General features: G+C 37.1%; 1 protein-coding gene across 10 annotated transcripts in view; it reads left to right on the top strand.

Annotated features, from left to right (window-relative positions):
- The window catches only part of CCDC88A (coiled-coil domain containing 88A), a 131,246-nt gene that overhangs the window by 99,410 nt on the left and 12,452 nt on the right, over nucleotides 1-19,384 (top strand). For 8 of the 10 annotated variants that reach the window (XM_050754610.1, XM_050754611.1, XM_050754617.1 and 5 more), the window contains exons 19-28: nucleotides 175-336; nucleotides 1,349-1,626; nucleotides 1,837-1,980; nucleotides 3,081-3,267; nucleotides 6,659-6,804; nucleotides 10,033-10,125; nucleotides 10,264-10,478; nucleotides 16,635-16,718; nucleotides 17,706-17,906; nucleotides 18,501-18,572. In XM_050754610.1, coding sequence (XP_050610567.1) covers nucleotides 175-336; nucleotides 1,349-1,626; nucleotides 1,837-1,980; nucleotides 3,081-3,267; nucleotides 6,659-6,804; nucleotides 10,033-10,125; nucleotides 10,264-10,478; nucleotides 16,635-16,718; nucleotides 17,706-17,906; nucleotides 18,501-18,572 — 1,582 coding nt within the window. The remainder of the gene's footprint in view (nucleotides 1-174; nucleotides 337-1,348; nucleotides 1,627-1,836; nucleotides 1,981-3,080; nucleotides 3,268-6,658; nucleotides 6,805-10,032; nucleotides 10,126-10,263; nucleotides 10,479-16,634; nucleotides 16,719-17,705; nucleotides 17,907-18,500; nucleotides 18,573-19,384) is intronic. The other 2 variants (XM_050754614.1, XM_050754616.1) reach the window with 1 other exon arrangement.

A 19,384-nucleotide genomic window follows, 5' to 3' on the forward strand; every position in this document is an offset into this window, starting at 1 on the left:
TTTACAATTTGGGATGGGGAAAATGTTTTTTTTTTTTTCTCTTTTAAGATTGTTGGGGTTTTATGGATTGTACTGCTAATAAATACTCATAGTATAAAATTCAGTATATTATAGAAATATGTTTAGTATTGCTATTGTTATTAATATGTGTGGTTTCGGTTTTTGTTTTTTAAGAATGCTACACTGCAAGCAGAGAAGCAAGCGTTGAAAACTCAACTGAAGCAGCTTGAGACACAAAACAATAATTTGCAGGCTCAGATTCTTGCACTTCAGAGGCAGACAGTATCATTACAGGAACAGAATACCACTCTTCAAACACAGAATGCCAAGCTTCAGGTTGTAATATAATATTTTGGGAATATGCAACCAAACTCTTGAATTATGCTATTAAAATAAGGGAGGGTAAACATGGAAACATTGTTTCTTAGCGAATGAACTTAAAGATAAATGAAAATGTTTTTATTTAGTGCCATGCCTAAACTTTCACACATCAATTTTTTAAATGTCAAAGGCTTTAAATATTAATAAATTCAGTCAATACATCTAAATAGAGATAAATTATATTTGTGGTCTTTCTACCATTTCATTAAGTTGATTGTAATAAATTAGGTAGAAATCCTTGTTTGAGAGTATGGTTGCAGCATACTATTCCTTATTTCATTTGTATAGCTTTTTTTATCAGTTTAGTTACTGGAAAGCAGGACAACATGAGAATTTTGTCTTTAGACCTGTCCTAAGTTCAAAGGATCCATACTTAACACCGCCAGTGTCTTTCCAGACAGAACAATCAGGTGGGGGAAAGTTCAACTCTGAAACCTCTTAAAGAACAGAAACAAGTTCCCTCTCTGAATCTAAGAATTCTTCTTTCTGTAACCCTTTTCTTTGATCAGCATCAACACTTTGTTTGATAAAGAAAATATTTATTTAATTTGGACTCTTGAAAAATTTCCACAAGTAATTTTTCACTTCTATCAACTTCTGTCACCAAATTCTAGAAATGATAAACTAGCACTTCAAATTCTATACATTTTCATTTGTAATATAATAAAATGGTTGCTAATCACCTTCATTTAAAACAAATTCAACCCAAAACATAAAATACATATATATGTCTAATATACACACACACATATATGTATGTATGTGTGTATTATAATACTTCCAAAAATCAAAATTAAATGGTAGCGTTATTCTTTGGGAAACTAAAATCAAAATCTTCCCAGTATAATGTAAATATATCTGCTGTGATTCATTTAGAGCTTGCTTTATTTAACATTGTAATCTTGTATTTTGAAAAAAGAACGTGAACTATTTTTCTTATGTCTGATAACAATACATATTCTCATAGGTTGAAAATTCTACCCTTAATTCCCAAAGTACCTCACTTATGAACCAGAATGCACAACTCCTAATCCAGCAGTCTTCCTTAGAAAATGAAAATGAATCGGTAATCAAAGAGCGAGAAGACCTAAAATCTCTCTATGATTCTCTGATCAAAGATCATGAAAAGCTGGAACTTCTTCATGAACGTCAGGCTTCAGAGTATGAATCTCTTATCTCTAAACATGGAACTCTGAAGTCTGCCCACAAAAATCTTGAGGTGGAACATAGAGACCTTGAAGACCGGTAATTTGTTATATTTTGTTGTACTGTGAATTTAAAATAAATTTTCTTCAAGTAGTATAATAAATTTTATATGTTAAACACATCTAATGTTAGTTTACGTAGGAAATGTATATACATTTACCTGTGTTTTAAATGATAATTACTCATTTCCTTCATTTCTAAAGTTTCTTTTTTGTTAATATTATAAACCAAATGCCTTTTTTCCCCCAGTTACAATCAGTTATTAAAACAGAAAGGACAATTGGAAGATTTGGAAAAAATGCTCAAAGTAGAACAGGAAAAAATGCTGCTTGAAAATAAAAACCATGAAACGGTAGCTGCAGAATACAAGAAACTTTGTGGTGAAAATGATAGGTAATAAATACATATTATATATAACAAACATTTTATGTAGAAAGTATATACATATATATGTGTGTGTATATATATATTTTTTATTATGTATTATTTCTTACATCCAAAATACATACTGTCCCTTTGTAGTACCAATCATAGTTTGAATTTAGAATTTTAAAAAATAGAATAGGCAGGGTGCGTGGCTCACACCTGTAATCCCAGCACTTTGGGAGGCCGAGGCAGGTAGATCACCTGAGGTCAGGAGTTCGAGACCAGCCTGACCAACATGGTGAAACCCTATCTCTACTAAAAATGCAAAAATTAGCCAGGCATGGTGGCATGCACCTGTAGTCCGAGCTACTTGGGTGGGTGAAACAGGAGAATTGCTTGAACCTGAGAGGTGGAAGTTGCAGTGAGTCGAGATCGTGCCACTGCACTCCAGCCTGGGTGACAGAGTAAGACTCCCATCTCCCTAAAAAAAAAAAAGAGAGAGAGAGAGAGATAGGATCTTACTCTGTTGCCCAAGTGGAAGTTCAGTAGCTCGATCATAGCTTACTGCAACCTCAAACTCCTATGCTTAAGCAATCCTCCTACCTCAGCCCCTCAGGTAGCTGAGACTGCTAGCACACACCAACACGCCTGGCTAATTTTTTAAAATTTTATTTTAATTTTTAGTTTTGGTAGAAATAGGGTCTCCTGTGATCCCCAAGGCTGCTCTCAAACTCCTGGCCTCAGGTGATCCTTCTGTTTCTACCTCCCAAAATGCTGGGATTACAAACATGGACCATCAGTAACCAGCCAGAACTTTCTTATTAATACTTGAAACTTTCAGTACCTATACTTGAACATATTTAAAGACTAAAAAATTCTTTTCCAAGTGTGGAGATGGGTGGATGGAAAAGGGAAATTAAAAATTATTTTCAAGGGAAAGGTACTCAGGATTTTTAAAAATCTGGTTTTTACAGAATAGAAACTGATTTTTGATAAGTTTAGTAACTTGTAAAACAGTCTTTTATTCTAAGTATGTCTTAATGTTATTTATGTCATTTCATATTGTATAAATTATACCAAAAGCTATTAAGATAATCTAATTATATTTCTGTGATTTCTAATTATAGGTTGAATCATACCTATAGTCAACTTTTAAAAGAGACAGAAGTTTTACAAACTGACCATAAAAATTTGAAAAGTCTTCTGAATAATTCCAAACTGGAACAAACAAGATTAGAAGCTGAATTTTCAAAGCTAAAGGAACAATACCAACAACTGGATATTACATCAACCAAGCTGAATAACCAGTGTGAGGTGAGCTTTAATAAGTTTAATCGCTGTTTCCTTCATTTAGGCCCCAAGACATGCCTAAGAAATAAATGACTATATTACAATGACAATACTAGTATATATTTAGTGGTGTATATCTAAAAGAATTTGGTCAAGGATCATTGATACCTACACGTGATTCAGAACAACTTCCCATATCATTAATTACAATCTTTTAAAAAGTATTAGCTTAAACTTATGTCCAGATTCTTTGAAAATTGTAAAATTATTCATTTAATGAAAAAATGTTCACACCTGGCATGAAATTATAAACCAATAGAGAAATTAGTTGGAAACAACATACAATTAATTACCCAACAAAGCTCAGAAAGTAGTTCATTCTACCTATGGTTTATAAAAGTCTAAATAAATTGTAGTTAGGATGGTATACCTCTAGAATGGTAGAGTGAGGAATGCAGCAAATCAACTCCTTAAGAAACAATACAATTGGACAGAACTGTCAAAAACAACAATGTTGGGACTGTGGAACCCAACAAGGGCATATAACAAATTGAGAAGCATTTATTAAAGCAAAACTATTCAACCCTGGGAAGGAACTGTGATTGTCTGAGGCATTTTATCTTGGGGCTTCTCCCATTCCTCTTCTCCTTCCCTGGTTCCTATACCTGGTAGTTTTGACAGAGCATAGGGCAGGCTGTGAAAACCAGCAGCCTTTCTACTGGAGGAAACTGACTTGATTTGGAACAGAGCATAGCAAAGCCCCATGCCTGGGAGAGTTGTCAAAGGTCAACTCTTAGATAGCTTGAGGTTGAAATATTGGTTGGGGCAAGTAACAGACCAGTGAACTAGTCAAAAATTAAAGGATTTTCAAGAAATGAGTCAGCCTCAGTGGGTCTTCATAAGATCTCCCACATGTCACTGGTGGTCCAGAAAACTGTTCGAGAGAGACCAGAGAGGGCCCTAGCTATCTATGCATCCCTGGCTAATTCTCACAACTTGGGTCAAATGTTAATTATTGGCTGAGGGCTAAGTCATATAATGACATGATTTAGTGGAGGTGGAAAAAACTATAGTGTAAAAGGTTGAGGTAGTAGTTAACCTTGGTGGGAAGGGATAGTGGTTGGAAGATAGCACAGGTGTTTCTAGAATACAATTAATGATCTGTTTCTTGGTCCAGGTGCTGGTTTAACGTAGTGTTCACTTTGTGATAATTCATTGAGCTCTATATACACTTAAAATTTGTTCTTGGGGCTGGGCGCGGTGGCTCAAGCCTGTAATCCCAGCACTTTGGGAGGCCGAGACGGGCGGATCACTAGGTCAGGAGATCGAGACCATCCTGGCTAACACGGTGAAACCCCGTCTCTACTAAAAAATACAAAAAAATTAGCCGGGCGAGGTGGCGGGCGCCTGTTGTCCCAGCTACTCAGGAGGCTGAGGCAGGAGAATCGCTTGAACTTGGGGGACAGAGGTTGCAGTGAGCTGAGATCACGCCACTTCCCTCTAGCCTGGGCAAAAGAGCGAAACTCCATCTAACAACAACAAAAAAATTGTTCTATTTTCTTTATATATGCTTTATCTGTTGTCTATTGAGACCGATAATGCTCTTTAACAATGGGAGAACCTTAGTGGTAATGGACAGTAAACACTTCTTTTTGCCTAATGAGTCTGAGTTTGCTGAACATCTATACTAATCTACTCACTGCCAGGGGTTTGCTCCTGCATCTGTAATTAGCTGGCATGTATGCTGAGGGCTGGCTGGTCTATGGTGGCCTCACCGGGATAACCCTTCTCTGTTCCATGTGGTCTCTCCATCCTCCAGCGGGGCTCTGAGAGTGTGAGTGGAAGTCCACAGGCAACTTGAGGCCTAGGCTTGGAACTGTTACACCATCACTTCCACCACTTTCTCTTGGCCAAAAGCATTCCAAATTCAAGAAGAAGGGAAATAGATTCCACTTCTTTATGGAAAAAGTGAGAAGTCACATTGCAAGAGGGCATAGGTACAGGGAAGAAAATAAATTCATTCAAATAAATCTACCATGTATGTTATGTTTCAATTTAACAACATACAGATAAATATAGTATGATATTCACAGTTACAGATCTAGATGGTTGTTTATGATTATAGTATCATTCTCTCTGATTTTCTCTCTACCTTTTGAAATTTTTCAAAATGTTTTTTTTTGGGGGGAGGTGGGGTGGGTGGTGTAGGCAGGGCAGGTATGTGTTATTTGCTTTTGCTTTTTTAATACAGATCTCTGGGCTCTACTCGAGACCTGCCAAATTTGAATGCTCGGGCCCAGAAATCTACAAGAGATGCCAAACTTTTAGAATCACTACTTTGGGCCTTCTGAACTTCTGTTTGAACCTCTGGCCTAGCTAAGGCATATTTCCAGTTTCTACTAACTGCGTACAAAAGGCCCAATGCTGCTGGCAGCCCAACTACTAGTAATGCCAGCTGTTAATACCAACTGTTGACTAAATTACCTGATTTCCCTTGATCAAGCCACAAAAACTACACACAGACTTTTAAGGTTTCTTGAGAACAGTGGATGGATGCCGGGCACGGTGGCTCACGCCTGTAATCCCAGCACTTTGGGAGGCTGAGGTGGGTGGATCACCTGAGGTTGGGAGTTCAAGACCAGCCTGACCAACATGGAGAAACCGTATCTCTACTAAAAGTACAAAACTAGCTGGGCATTGTGGCACATGCCTGTAATCCCAGGTACTCGGGAAGGTGAGACAGAATAGCTTGAAACCGGGAGGCGGAGGTTGCAGTGAGCCGAGATCGGGCTATTGCACTCCAGCCTGGGCAACAAGAGCGAAATTCTGTCTCACAAGAAAGAAAACAGTAGATGGGGAAATTATGAGACATACTAAGTACTTAGTGTGTGCTATACACGTGCTACTAGATACTTTACATATATTAATTAATCCTTGCAACAGTCTTGTTGCGTGGGAGCTATCCTCATTTCATAAATCTGAGAACTAACTTGTCTAACATTTCATAGAAATAAAATATTAGATATTTGAATCTAGCTTTTGGACTGTAAGTTAAACCATTTTAAAGACAGAAAGCAGTGTCTGGGGAGTTAGATAATTTATTATATATTAGACCCAGTGTTTGTGAGAATTAAGAATATATGTGTGTGTGTGTGTGTGTATGTATATATACACATGTGTACGTATATACGTATGTACATATGTGTATATATATACATACACACACACATATATATCATGTAACCCAGTGCTGTAGGTATCATTGTCACTAAAATAATCATGCTCTGATAAAAGTACAATCATCTAATTGTTCAAACAGTGGAACACTTAAATCTTTGTGTAGTACTTCATATTTTTCAGTTGATTTATGTTAAATGTAAATGTTTTTTTTAAAAAAATGTTTGTGTTTAAACAGTTGCTAAGCCAACTTAAAGGAAATTTAGAAGAAGAAAATCGACATCTACTAGATCAAATTCAGACATTAATGCTACAGAACAGAACACTTTTGGAGCAGAATATGGAAAGCAAGGATCTTTTTCATGTTGAACAAAGACAGTACATGTAGGTACCAAATAATTTTGCACTCTGAAATATGTTACTCATGATTTTATCATTGCCATACCCAGTGGCAGAGAAAATTCATGCTAATTTTTATTGATTTTCAACATTATTATTTCAACAAATATTTTTGAGTGCTTATATTCCAGGCACTCTCCTAATAATCAGAAATACTCTCATGAAAACACATGAATCTTGCTCTTAAGAAATTAGTAATATAAAGTGAGAAATACAAATAAACATTTAAATACAGTAATTCTATAATGGAAGTATATGTAGGAGGCCATAGAAACAGCACATATAGGGGCAGGAGTATCTTAGTCTGGGAGAGGCAAGGTGAACTTTCCAAAGATGAGACTTGAGCAGAGACTTATGGATTCAATAGGAGTTTGCTTGAGGAAGCATACCAGCCCAGGAGAGCTGCAATACAAAGTCATGGAGGTGTGATGAAAGTATGTTGTGGTGTGGTATAGGACCTAAAAATTAATTGTTCTTTCTGGAGCAAAACTGAGGAAAGGAGTGGTGCAATAGAGAAGTGGCTAAACAGTCAGGACCCAGTTTACAAAGGTTGTTCTATGCCATACAAAGGAGTTGAGATCAGGCTGCAAGACGTGTGAAAGAGAATTGGCAAGGGTTAATTATTGGTAAATTGTGTCTCCAGAGAATTAAACAATCTATTAACACTCAGATTTGGGCCTGTGCGGCCCAGTGGGTAGTCTTTGTATTACTACACGATGATTCATCTTTACTCAATAGATCTCTTTGCCCCACAAATGAGAAGCACCACAGTATAATAGAAATAGCACAGATGTTGAAATCAGACAGCTTCTAATTCATGTCCCAGTTCATCCACTCACTAGCTATGTGACCATAGACAAGTCACTTCATTTCTTTGATCATTGGTTTCTTCTCTAAAATAGAGATGACACTTACTTTCCAGATTATTCAAGAAGTACATGAAGTAGTATGTCTGTGCCTTTCAGACTTGATGTACATAAATAGCCAGGGCACATGTGAAACCAGGATACATCATACATTTTTCTGAAGCACCAGTCTTACCAAAAAATTTCAGGCAGGGAACATTATTTCTTTATTAATACACAGGTGTATCATGGAACAAAGGCAGAAATTGTGTAAACTTTCAAAGTAAATGTAAAACCTCAAAGAAATTTCACATTTGTGGCTGGACACCTTGGGCTCCACCTTTAGTCCTTTTAGTCCTTTCTGGGGTATATATTCCTTTACTTGCTTTCAAAAGAAGCCTTGTTTTAGGTTAAGAAGCTTTGAGTATATATAAAACTTTTGACATTTGAGTCTCCTGTCCCTTAAGCAGAGGCATTATCCAAAGCTTTGTTGTCTTAACTATTCTGACCGTTGGTGACTAATACATTTCCAGGTGAAAGTGCTTGTGTCTAAATAGTTGACTTCCAAAGATTTTTATCTATTATGACTTACTGAATTTAAATTACAAATATCCATCTTGCATGTCAGACATTTCTAGCTAAATGCCTCTGTCATATGGTCCTAGCAGGATGGCAGTGTAGTACTGAGATTTTGGAGGTTCTTAATGATATTTCAACCAGTAAAAGGAAAAACCAACTGGGAACTATGGCCTTCTTTACAACTTTTCAAATGTCAACTCTTCTGCGGGCCTCAGATCCAAGCAGTTGGTGAATAATAAATGTAGGCTGTGTGCTGTTTGTGCCGTGGTATAACTGTTGGCAATATCTGTTCACAAGGCATCTTCTACAGAATCTCTCGAGTTAGTTCCTCCTAGTCTCCACCACTGTAATTCAGCCTTCCCTCTCAAATAGACTACCCCATTAGCTTCCTGAATGTTTTCTTATCTCCAATCCTTTTTTTTTTTTTTCCGGTCTTGCTCTGTCAGCCAGGCTGGAGTGCAGTAGCGCAATCTCAGCTCACTGCAAACTCCCCCTCCCGAGTTCAGGCGATTCTCCTGCCTCAGCCTCCCGAGTAGCTGGGACTACAGGCAAACGCTGCCGCACACTGCTAATTTTTGTATTTTTTGTAAAAACAAGGTTTTGCCACATTGGCCAGGCTGGTCTCAAACTCCTGAGCTCAAGTGATCCACCTGCCTCCACCTCCCAAAGCACTGGAATTATAGGCCTGAGCCACTGCGCCCTGCCTTATCTCCAATCTTTCTGATATATCCTATTCCATCATTGGGTTAAAGTACTTTAAACAAAGATTTCTTACCACTTTGTAATGAAACTTGGAATACTTCTGATTTCCTACTGAGCAGAATCTAAAACCAAAACTCTCCCTCACTACTTCGTCTCAGCCTATAATGTTCAAGCTAAACATAACTTAGCATTTTTTTAACTTCCTACACTACACCAACATATAATTTAGCATTCTTATCTTTCCTTTTCAGCCTATCTAATAATGGCCTTTTTCTTCATGGGGATTTATTTCATGATCTAAGATGGATATATTTACCTTCCTGTTGTACTTGCACAGTATTTTATTTTGGTACTGCTACTTCCTTGGATTATATAGTCATTTTATATATATATATTTGTGTGTGTGTGTGTGTGTGTATATATATATGTATGCATACAAACGATATTATATGTTATATTTATGGATATATCTTCTTTCTCCTATATTGTAAGCAAAGCTATTTATTATTCATCTTCATATATACCTCATGCCTTCCTCATTGTAAATGATCACTAATGTTTCTTAAGTAAATAGTATTCTTTAGCATTGTGGGGTTTTCTTAGAGACATTATTTTGGTGATCTTTGATGTTTATATAGTAAATACTACTGAGAATATAAAAATGAGACTAGGATGTGATGACTCATGCATTGCTGGAGTCAGGAAATGATTCTCTACAAGTAAATCAAGCCTAAGTAATTCTGCCGAAAAGAAAAAAATCTATTTGCATGAACATGTGTTTGCAGGATTAGTCATTATATCTATAATTATAAGCAAACTATCCAAATATTTTTATTTTTTGCTAGTATAAATTGTAATAGATCACCTTTCTTCCAAAAAGGAAAAAAGAAGTTGTAAATTTTTTAAAAAGGAGAAACATGGAAAAATTCCCATTGTTAACTACCTGATAAAATCTTAGTTGCCAACCATGGTATCTGTTTTTTTTTATGTTTTGGGGAGAAGTTAGATCACAGTCACAAAATAATTTAATATTCATAGCTTTACAAAATATGATGCCTGTCCTAAAAGGTAATTTTTATTTTTATAGTGATAAGTTAAATGAATTAAGACGTCAGAAGGAGAAATTAGAAGAGAAAATTATGGATCAATACAAATTTTATGACCCATCTCCTCCTAGAAGGTACCATTAACCAAATTTTATGAATTCTTGTTTTGAAAAAAAACTGTACGTTATTTCTAATATTGTGATGACTTCTAATTTTGTGAAGGATTTGTATGTTGAATTTTAAACTGATAACAATTTTTAAAATTCTGTTAGGAGAGGCAACTGGATTACTCTAAAAATGAGAAAATTGATAAAGTCTAAGAAAGATATTAATCGGGAACGCCAGAAATCTCTAACATTAACACCTACCCGCTCAGACTCCAGTGAAGGATTTCTTCAGCTCCCTCATCAAGACAGTCAAGATAGTTCTTCAGTAGGTTCAAACTCTTTAGAAGATGGCCAGACCTTGGGGACCAAGAAAAGCAGCAGTGAGTGCTTAAACTCTTTAAACATGGTATTGATTTAGAATCCTTTCTAAAGATTTTTTAATCTTTAGATTTAGTTTTTTAAAACTTCAATAGTCCTTTGGGGGAATAGTCGGATGAGTGGCATTTATTTTTAATTTCATATTATAAAATTAATTGTGTACTGCATTATTATACAGCCACACAATTTTCTGAGGTAAATCATACACAGATATACTATCATTTGGCCAGAGGGGTAAAATATTGCAGAAAGAAAGTTGAAATAAGAGCTGGAATACCTCTGCCACTTGCTATTTCTGTTAATATGGGCAAGCCTTTTACCTTTGCTTCATACTTCACAGAACAGTTGCAAGGAGCAAGTGAGAAATATGAGATGTCATTTTCATAATTATGTATAACTTAATCAGAATAATAAGGCATTTTATAATGAAGTTTCTGCTCATATACTTCGATGGTGTCACATTGGAACACAGTTACATTTGGGGAAGCAAAGAAAAATAGGTATGAATTTGAAGGGGTGTTACTCAATGATTTAGAAATTACAGGTTAAGAAAATTATTGAAGGATTGCTTGGTAAGGGATCTACTAAAATAGAGAGGTGCTGGCGGGCACGGTGGCTCACACCTGTAATCCCAGCACTTTGGGGGGCTAAGGTGGGTGGATCACCTGAGGTCGGGAGTTCGAGACCAGCCTAACCAACATGGAGAAACCCCATCTCTACTAAAAATACAAAATTAGCCAGGCGTGGTGGCTTATGCCTGTAATCCCAGCTACTTGGGAGGCTGAGGCCGAGATTGCACCATTGCACTCCAGCCTGGGCAACAAGAGCGAAACTCCGTCTCAAAAACAAAATAAAAAAAGGAAAGAAAGTACAAAATTAGCCTGGTGTGGTGTTCTGCACCTATAATCCCAGCTACTCAGGAGGTTGAAGCAGGAGAATCACTTGAACCTGGGAGGCGAAGGTTGCAGTGGGTCAAGATTGCACACTGCACTCCAGCCTGGGTGACAGAGCAAGACTCCATCTCAAAATAAAAATAGAGACGTGGGGGCCAGTCACAGTGGCTCACGCACGTAATCCCAGCACTTTGGGAGGCCAACGCAGGAGGATCACATGAGGCCAGGAGTTCAAGACCAGCCTGGGCAACATAGTGAGACACTGTCTCTATTATTTAAAAAAATTAGGCCAGGCCCAGTGGCTCATACCTGTTAATCCCAGCACTTTGGGTGGCCGAGGTGGGCGGATCACCTGAGGTCAGAGTTGGAGACCAGCCTGACCAACATGGAGAAACCTGTCTCTACTAAAAATGCAAAATTAGTCGGGCGTGGTGGCGCATGCCTGTAATCCCAGCTACTCGGGAGGCTGAGTTAGGAGAATCGTTTGAACCCGGGAGGCGGAGACTGAGGCTGAGATTGTGCCATTGCATTCCAGCCTGGGCAACAAGAGTGAAACTCTGTCTCAAAAAAAAAAAAAAAAAATAGTTGAAGAGATAAACATTTGTATATAAACTTGTGATGTAATTTTTTATTACAAATGTAGGCCGGGCGCGGTGGCTCAAGCCTGTAATCCCAGCACTTTGGGAGGCCGAGACGGGCGGATCACGAGGTCAGGAGATCGAGACCATCCCAACATGGGCTAACATGGTGAAACCCCGTCTCCACTAAAAAATACAAAAAACTAGCCGGGCGAGGTGGCGGGCGCCTGTAGTCCCAGCTACTCGGGAGGCTGAGGCAGGAGAATGGCGTGAACCCGGGAGGCGGAGCTTGCGATGAGCTGAGATCCGGCCACTGCACTCCAGCCTGGGCGACAGAGCGAGACTCCGTCTCAAAAAAAAAAAAAACGAAAAACAAACAAACAAACAAAAAAAACACAAATGTAGAAGTACCACATTATAATATGCGCTATACAATTATAACCTTTTAATTTCATTACTAGTATGCTTAAACAGTAAAAGCAAAGTAAAAGCTTTGGAAGTATATTCCCAGAAAATGAGAAAATTTATTTAAAGATGTCTTAAGAAGTTGACTACTATCAAAGTTCTTACAAAATATGTGAACAGGATACTTTTAATCCTCTCACACTATCGCCAATGTCACTAATTGAACACACACACACACATACACACACACACACACACACACTCACACTCCATTCTTTTGAAATAGCAGGTAAATGCAACTGCTGCTTTTCCCAGAGGTAGACTCTCCAAATGGGCAGTTCTCAAAACACTGAAAAAACTATTCACAGTGTTTTGGCCTCAGGTGAATTCTCTCTGAAAACATAGTATTTTAGGGTATAGGATATTAGGCATTAATTATGGGCTATAGGACGGGCGCAATGACTCACGCCTGTAATCCCAGCACTTTGGGAGGCTGAGGCAGGTAGATCACTTGAGGTCAGGAGTTGAGGACCAGTCTGGCGAACATGGTGACAACCTCATCTCTTCTAAAAATCCAAAATTAGTCTGGCATGGTGGCGTGCACCAGCTACTCAGGAGGCTGAAGCAGGAGAATCGCTTGAACCTGGGAGGTGAAGATTGCAGTAAGCCAATATTGCACCACCACACTCCAGCCTGAGTGACAGAGCGAGACTTCCTCTCAAAAAAATAAAATTATGGGATGTATTTCAGAATGCAAGTATAGCAGTCTAAAAAGTAGAATCCATAGGTAAGCAACAGAAAAAGTCATACACATGTACATTTGTGTGTATGTGTATCTATATATAAACACACACACGTATATATATGTACATATATGTGTATGTATATATACATATGTGTATGTGTGTATATATATACACACATATATGTCTCAAGAAAGCAGTTTTATAATTCTATATCCCCACATAAAATTATGGTTACCCTGGGTCTTTTGCTGTCTGGTTTTGTCCACCAAGTAAATCTACATAAATCCTCCAAGTAATCACTGTTTTAGAGAGATCAAGTTTTCTTTAAAAGGTGGCAGATAAGTTAATTTTATCTGTTATTTTTGGATATAAAATATCTGACATCTTACTTAATAAGAAATGGGGCCGGGCGTGATGGCTCATGCCTGTAATTCCAGCACTTTGGGAGGTTGAGGCGGGCAGATTACGAGGTCAAGAGATCGAGACCATCCTGGCCAACATGGTAAAACCCCACCTCTACTAAAAATACAAAAATTAGCTAGGCATTGTGGTGTGCTCCTGTAGTCCCAGCTACTCAGGAGGCTGAGGCAAAAGAATCGCTTGAACCCAGGAGGTGGAGGTTGCAGTGAGCCAAGATTGTGCCACTGCACCCCCAACCCTGTGCCACTGCACTCCAGCCTGCACGACAGGAGCGAGACTCCATCTCAAAAAAAAAAGAAATGGTAATAGGTATACTTATTTTTTTTTAAGGAAGATTTTTTTTTAAGAGATGGGGTCTTACTCTGTTGCGCAAGGTGGAGTGCAGTGGTGTAATGATAGCTCACCACAGTCTTGAACTTCTGGATTCAAGGGATCCTCTTGCTTCAGCATCATCCTCCCAAATAGCTGGGACTACAGGAAAACAGCACTGCACTGGCAATTGTTGTTTTATTTAATTGTTTTTTAGAGACAGGGTCTCACTTATTATGCCCAGACTGGTCTCAAACTCCTGGCCTCAAGCGAACCTCCAGCCTTGGTCTCCCAAAGTGCTGGGATTACAGGCATGAACCACTGTGCCTGGCTTTAAAGGAAAGAAATGTCAGTTCAGATATAAGCATACACAAGAAAGGCACAAAAGTCTTTTTTGAAGTCATCTTGTCTGTTTTAAGTATAAATCTGTCATCATTTCATATTCTCTGCTGAAACATCCAGAATAAGAATCAGAAGGAAGTGATATTCTCCTTTCCTACAATTGTTCAGTTTTAGAATTTTTAAAATAAACCCAAAACCCAACAAATACTAATGTTCCCTTAATTTCAGTATGCTTTGGGAAATGAACATTGTATATGTACAAACTCATTACTATAAGAAGAATCATTTCTTCCTGACAAATATAAAACTCCTTTTATACTGTTCATTTTGGAAGAGTATCTGTCAGTAAAGCAGTCCTTAGAAAAAAAATTAAAAACAGAAAAAGAAATAATTTAAAAGTAAACAAGACAACATATGCATGCTGCAACCACTCAGCTTTGTTTTATCTAAGTGTCCATTTTTATATTGCTTTCAGTTCATTTCTTTTTAATCATTGAAAACAGCTGTGTTTACTAAGCTTGAAAAGAAATAGGTCAAACTAAAAGCTTAAGTGAATCATGACTGCTCCTAATAGCAGTCAAACAGGTTAAAGAGCTATATGTCCATTGCACTCTCTTTAATGAATGATACTTGTCAGTTTGTCAAAAGAACTTTGATTATTTACACGATGACAGCAAACACTGAGAAAGAATGTAGTTATTAAATAGACAGTGTATAATATGTTTTTTGGTCTTTATGCAAATTGTTTTTCCTAATTCCTAAATTACATTTCTAAAAAGATACAATAATTTTTTATAGTTAACAGTGTATAATATGTTTTTAGGTCTTTATGCAAATTGTTTTTCCTAATTCCTAAATTACATTTCTAAAAAGATACAATAATTTTTTATAGTTAAATATTACTAAAATGTGGCTTAAGAATGGTTAGTGACTCTAGTGAACGTTTTTATTTTTGTCCTAATGACTCCTATATTTTAGTGATAATCCTTTTATTCACAAAATCAAATTCCTTCAAAAGCTCTTCAAAATATCTAAAAAATGTTATACTTTTCTCTCGTTTTTTCTTGCTTTGGGGTACCTCCTTATTTTTTAGGTTTATTGGAGCTTATTGCTAATGCTTATTTCTACTATCTAAATACTCTTTTTTTCCCCTTTCCCTCAACCAATGTTTTGTAAAATGAACTTAATGTGATTGTTTATTTAATCTTTAGAAATACTTTAGTCAAAAGAATGTTTATTTCAGTGGTGCTGCTAAATAATGCATCAGAATCCAGTTTAAACCAAGAAGGAATTTATTTTCTTTATTAAGGTGTAATAAACTAATGAAAGGTTTTTTCGAGTGTTTTTGTTTTGTTTTGTTTTGAGAGAGGGTCTCCTTCTGTCACCCAGGCTGAACTCCTGGGCTCAAGCGATCCTCCTGCCTCACCCTCCAGAATAGCTGGTGCTCACCACCACATGGCTAATTTTTTGTAGAGATGGGTTCTCGCTCTGTTGCCCAGGCTGGTCTTGAACTCCTAGGCTCGAGCGATCCTCCTGCCTTGGCCTCCCAAAATGCTGGGATTACAGGCAGAAGTCGCCATGCCTCGAAATCTTAAAGTTTTTTAAGATTGTTTTAAATATCTCCTGGGCACCCTAATTTTTGTTGCTTTATAATAATAAAATACTGTAGTAGAAGGTGCATTTTCCTAAGTTATTTTTGTTTTCCAAAATAAATATTTTAATGTTTAAAAAGTTAAAGTAGCTAAAATAGAGACTTCAAAAGCCTTGTACATTTTCATCATGTAGACTCTGTGAACCACCAATAGCCTTCATTTTAAAGGTTTACCTTTACAACTTAACTAGGAAAATTGATCCCTGCATAAATAATTCTAGTCAGTTCCTGTTTTTATAGGACTGTAACCAATCCAAACTTTAAAAGTGTATGTTCCTCAGGCTGGGCGTGGTGGCTCACGCCTGTAATCCCAGCACTTTGGGAGGCAGAGGTGGGTGGATCACCTGAGGTCGGGAGTTCGAGACCAGCCTGACCAACATGGAGAAACCCCGTCTCTACTAAAAATACAAAATTAGCCGGGCATGGTGGCGCATGCCTGTAATTCCAGCTACTAGGGAGGCTGAGGCAGGAGAATCGCAGGCGGAGGTTGCGGTGAGCCAAGATCGCGCCATTGCACTCCAGCCTGGGCAACAAGAGTGAAACTCCGTCTCAAAAAAAAAAAAAAAAAAAAAAAAGTATATGTTCCTCATCATTGTCTTCAGTGCTTTTCCAAGTATTTTAAAATATCAGAGTACATATTTCATATTTCATTATCACTCAGCAGCATGAGAATAATAGCCTTAATATAGCATACATAGCTAAAACTCAAACATTCATTTCTGTCCTTAATTTCAACATTTAACTCCCATCTGTTCTTCTCCCTTTTTTCTTTCATTTCCCTGTTTCTGTTTTTCCTCATGCTCTGACATTAAAGTGGTTGCACTGAAAAGACTGCCCTTTTTGAGGAACAGACCGAAGGATAAAGACAAAATGAAGGCCTGCTACCGTCGTTCCATGTGTAAGACTTTATGACAGTTCAGCTTCTTTCAACTGACTACACTGGCTTTCATTACTAATTTTTCACTAACCTTTCTCTGGACTGTGCCAATTTCCTTATTTTGCAGAGGTCAGTCTTCCTCTAATATAAGGAGCTGGAAGAATTTTTTTTTCAAGTGGCACTGAATTTGTATTATGTATATGTCCACTTATACATATACATGCATATTTCTAGTCATACATGTAACTTACTCGTAAATTTCCAGTGCTTTCTAAAAATTGGCAGAAAAAAACCCTCTTTATGCCATAGAGATTTTTTTCCCAAAGAAGTTTACTTAAGGAGAATATAACAAAACTTTTAGTATTAGAAATTAATTTCCTTTAATGAACCAGATTAAATAAATAAAATGGCCAAAAACCCTTGAAAATGCTTGTCATTCTTTAAATAATAATATTCTGGATTTTCTTTTTTTATGTGGCATGGGTAATTACATAATCACATTAAGTGTCTGTCACTTTGGATATCATCTCTTTCAGGTTTTTATTGAATGGTATACTTATTGAGTCATAAAATGAGTAATTTCTTCAGTAACCTGCTCTGACCAAGGACTTTCATTTTCAATAATGATGCTATATAAGAACTGCTCTTCATCTTACCTTTATCTATTCCATTTTTGTCACCACAAAACCACATTGTGAAGGCTGCTAATTAAAGTTTTAGCACATTGCTGCGCAATAGCATGGCAGTCGTACTTAGTAAAATTCCTTTCCTCTGTCTTTTAAAGGGGGTGGAGGTGGGATAAAAGTATTTATTGAAATTTATCAGCCTTTGGCCTACTCATTTCATTCAGCTGAATGCATGTCATAATTTAAATGAACATTTGGTTATAATTTTTTATGTCCATTGGCATTAATTCATAGACAAAAACCACAGTATTTATACTACAAAATAGAAATACAAACAAATACATTAACCATGCTGATTCATTTGCTTTCATTTGCATCCCAGCCATGAATGACCTGGTGCAGTCCATGGTCCTAGCAGGACAGTGGACAGGTAGTACTGAGAATTTGGAGGTTCCTGATGATATTTCAACGGGTAAAAGGAGAAAAGAATTGGGAGCTATGGCCTTCTCTACTACAGCCATCAACTTTTCAACTGTCAACTCTTCTGCAGGCTTCAGATCCAAGCAGTTGGTTAATAATAAAGGTATAGGCCGTCTGCTATTTGCACTGTGGTGTCACTGTTGGCAACAAGAATTTTAATTTGACTTTTCCCTGTGTACTTTTTAAAAAGCAACAACCTGAAATAATTATCAAAACATGATTTGTATTGGATTTGGAGGAACTTTCAAATCATTTTAAAAATTTTAAACATTATACAAATAACTAAAATCTTTTCCAGGCCTCCTTTCATAATAAACAGCTAATGAATTCACAAGAAAAGGAGAAGTAAACCAGGTAAAGAGTAATAAAAGAAGGCAATGCTAGTTTTCTAAAAACTAAAAGCACTACAACTTCCAACAGAACTACCTAGAACCACCCAGGCTCTTGTTTTGCTTTGCAGGGTCAGAGGGGAGATTGTTTCATTGCTTTTGGTGTTTTCCCTGAGCAAGTCAACTCTCATTAGAGTTGCCATTTTTCTTATTCCTAGTTCCAGTTTCTGGTTGAGTCTATGAAATACGTTAAGTCAAGCTGTATTATACATGATTGAAAAACAATTTCCATATTCTGTGTAAATAAAATTTTATAATGGTTTTTTATTGCAAAAATATCTTTATATCCATTTTGCTATTTTGTATAGATACTACGTCCTTTGAAGACATAAGTCCACAAGGTGTTAGTGATGATTCTAGTACGGGATCAAGAGTTCATGGTAAGATAATGAACTTTATTTAGAGAGTACACATTAAATACAGAATGGGAATGCTAGGACTCTTGCACTTAATAGGTGAATGTGGCATTGCCAGCAAGCATGTTTTCTCTATCCTGCATCTCTTAGTTACCTCTACCATTTCTTCAAACCTAATACTCCCTTCTGCCTCTTTTAAGATAATTGCTTCATCTAAATATTCTCTATTTTAGTCAAGGTCATTTATAAAGTATGCCTGCACAGTCTTCAAAGGTAATTTTGTTACCATTTTTGTATAAGGTTAAAGTTATAAGAGTTGTATTTTGCCATTGGTTTAAAATGCCAATTTAAAATACTAGTTTAAAATATTAAAAATATTTGTTTTAAAGGATGAACTTTAAGAAACCAATTTTGGGGCCAGGGACAGTGGCTCACGCCTGTAATCCCAGCACTTTGGGAGGCAGAGGCATGCAGATCACCTGAGGTCAGGAGTTCAAGACCAGCCTGGCCAACATGGAGAAACCCCATCTCTACTACAAATATAAAAATTAGTAAGGTGTGGTGGCAGGCACCTGTAATCCCAGCTACTTGGGAGGCTGAGGCAGGAGAATTGCTTGAACCCAGGAGGCAGAGGTTGCAGTGAGCCAAGATTGTGCCATTGCACTCCAGCCTGGGTGACAGAGTGAGACTCTGACTCAAAAAGAAACCAATTTTTGGGCAATGTTGAGTATTTCAGATTTTTCCATTTCTGTCTGGAAAATCCCAGCCTCCCAAGTAGCTGGGATTACAAACTATTAGCAATAAGTGGATAACATGTTAAAGGAATTTTAATGTAA

The sequence above is a fragment of the Macaca thibetana genome, chromosome 13 (assembly GCF_024542745.1).
Source record: "Macaca thibetana thibetana isolate TM-01 chromosome 13, ASM2454274v1, whole genome shotgun sequence".
NCBI classification, from domain to species: domain Eukaryota; kingdom Metazoa; phylum Chordata; class Mammalia; order Primates; family Cercopithecidae; genus Macaca; species Macaca thibetana.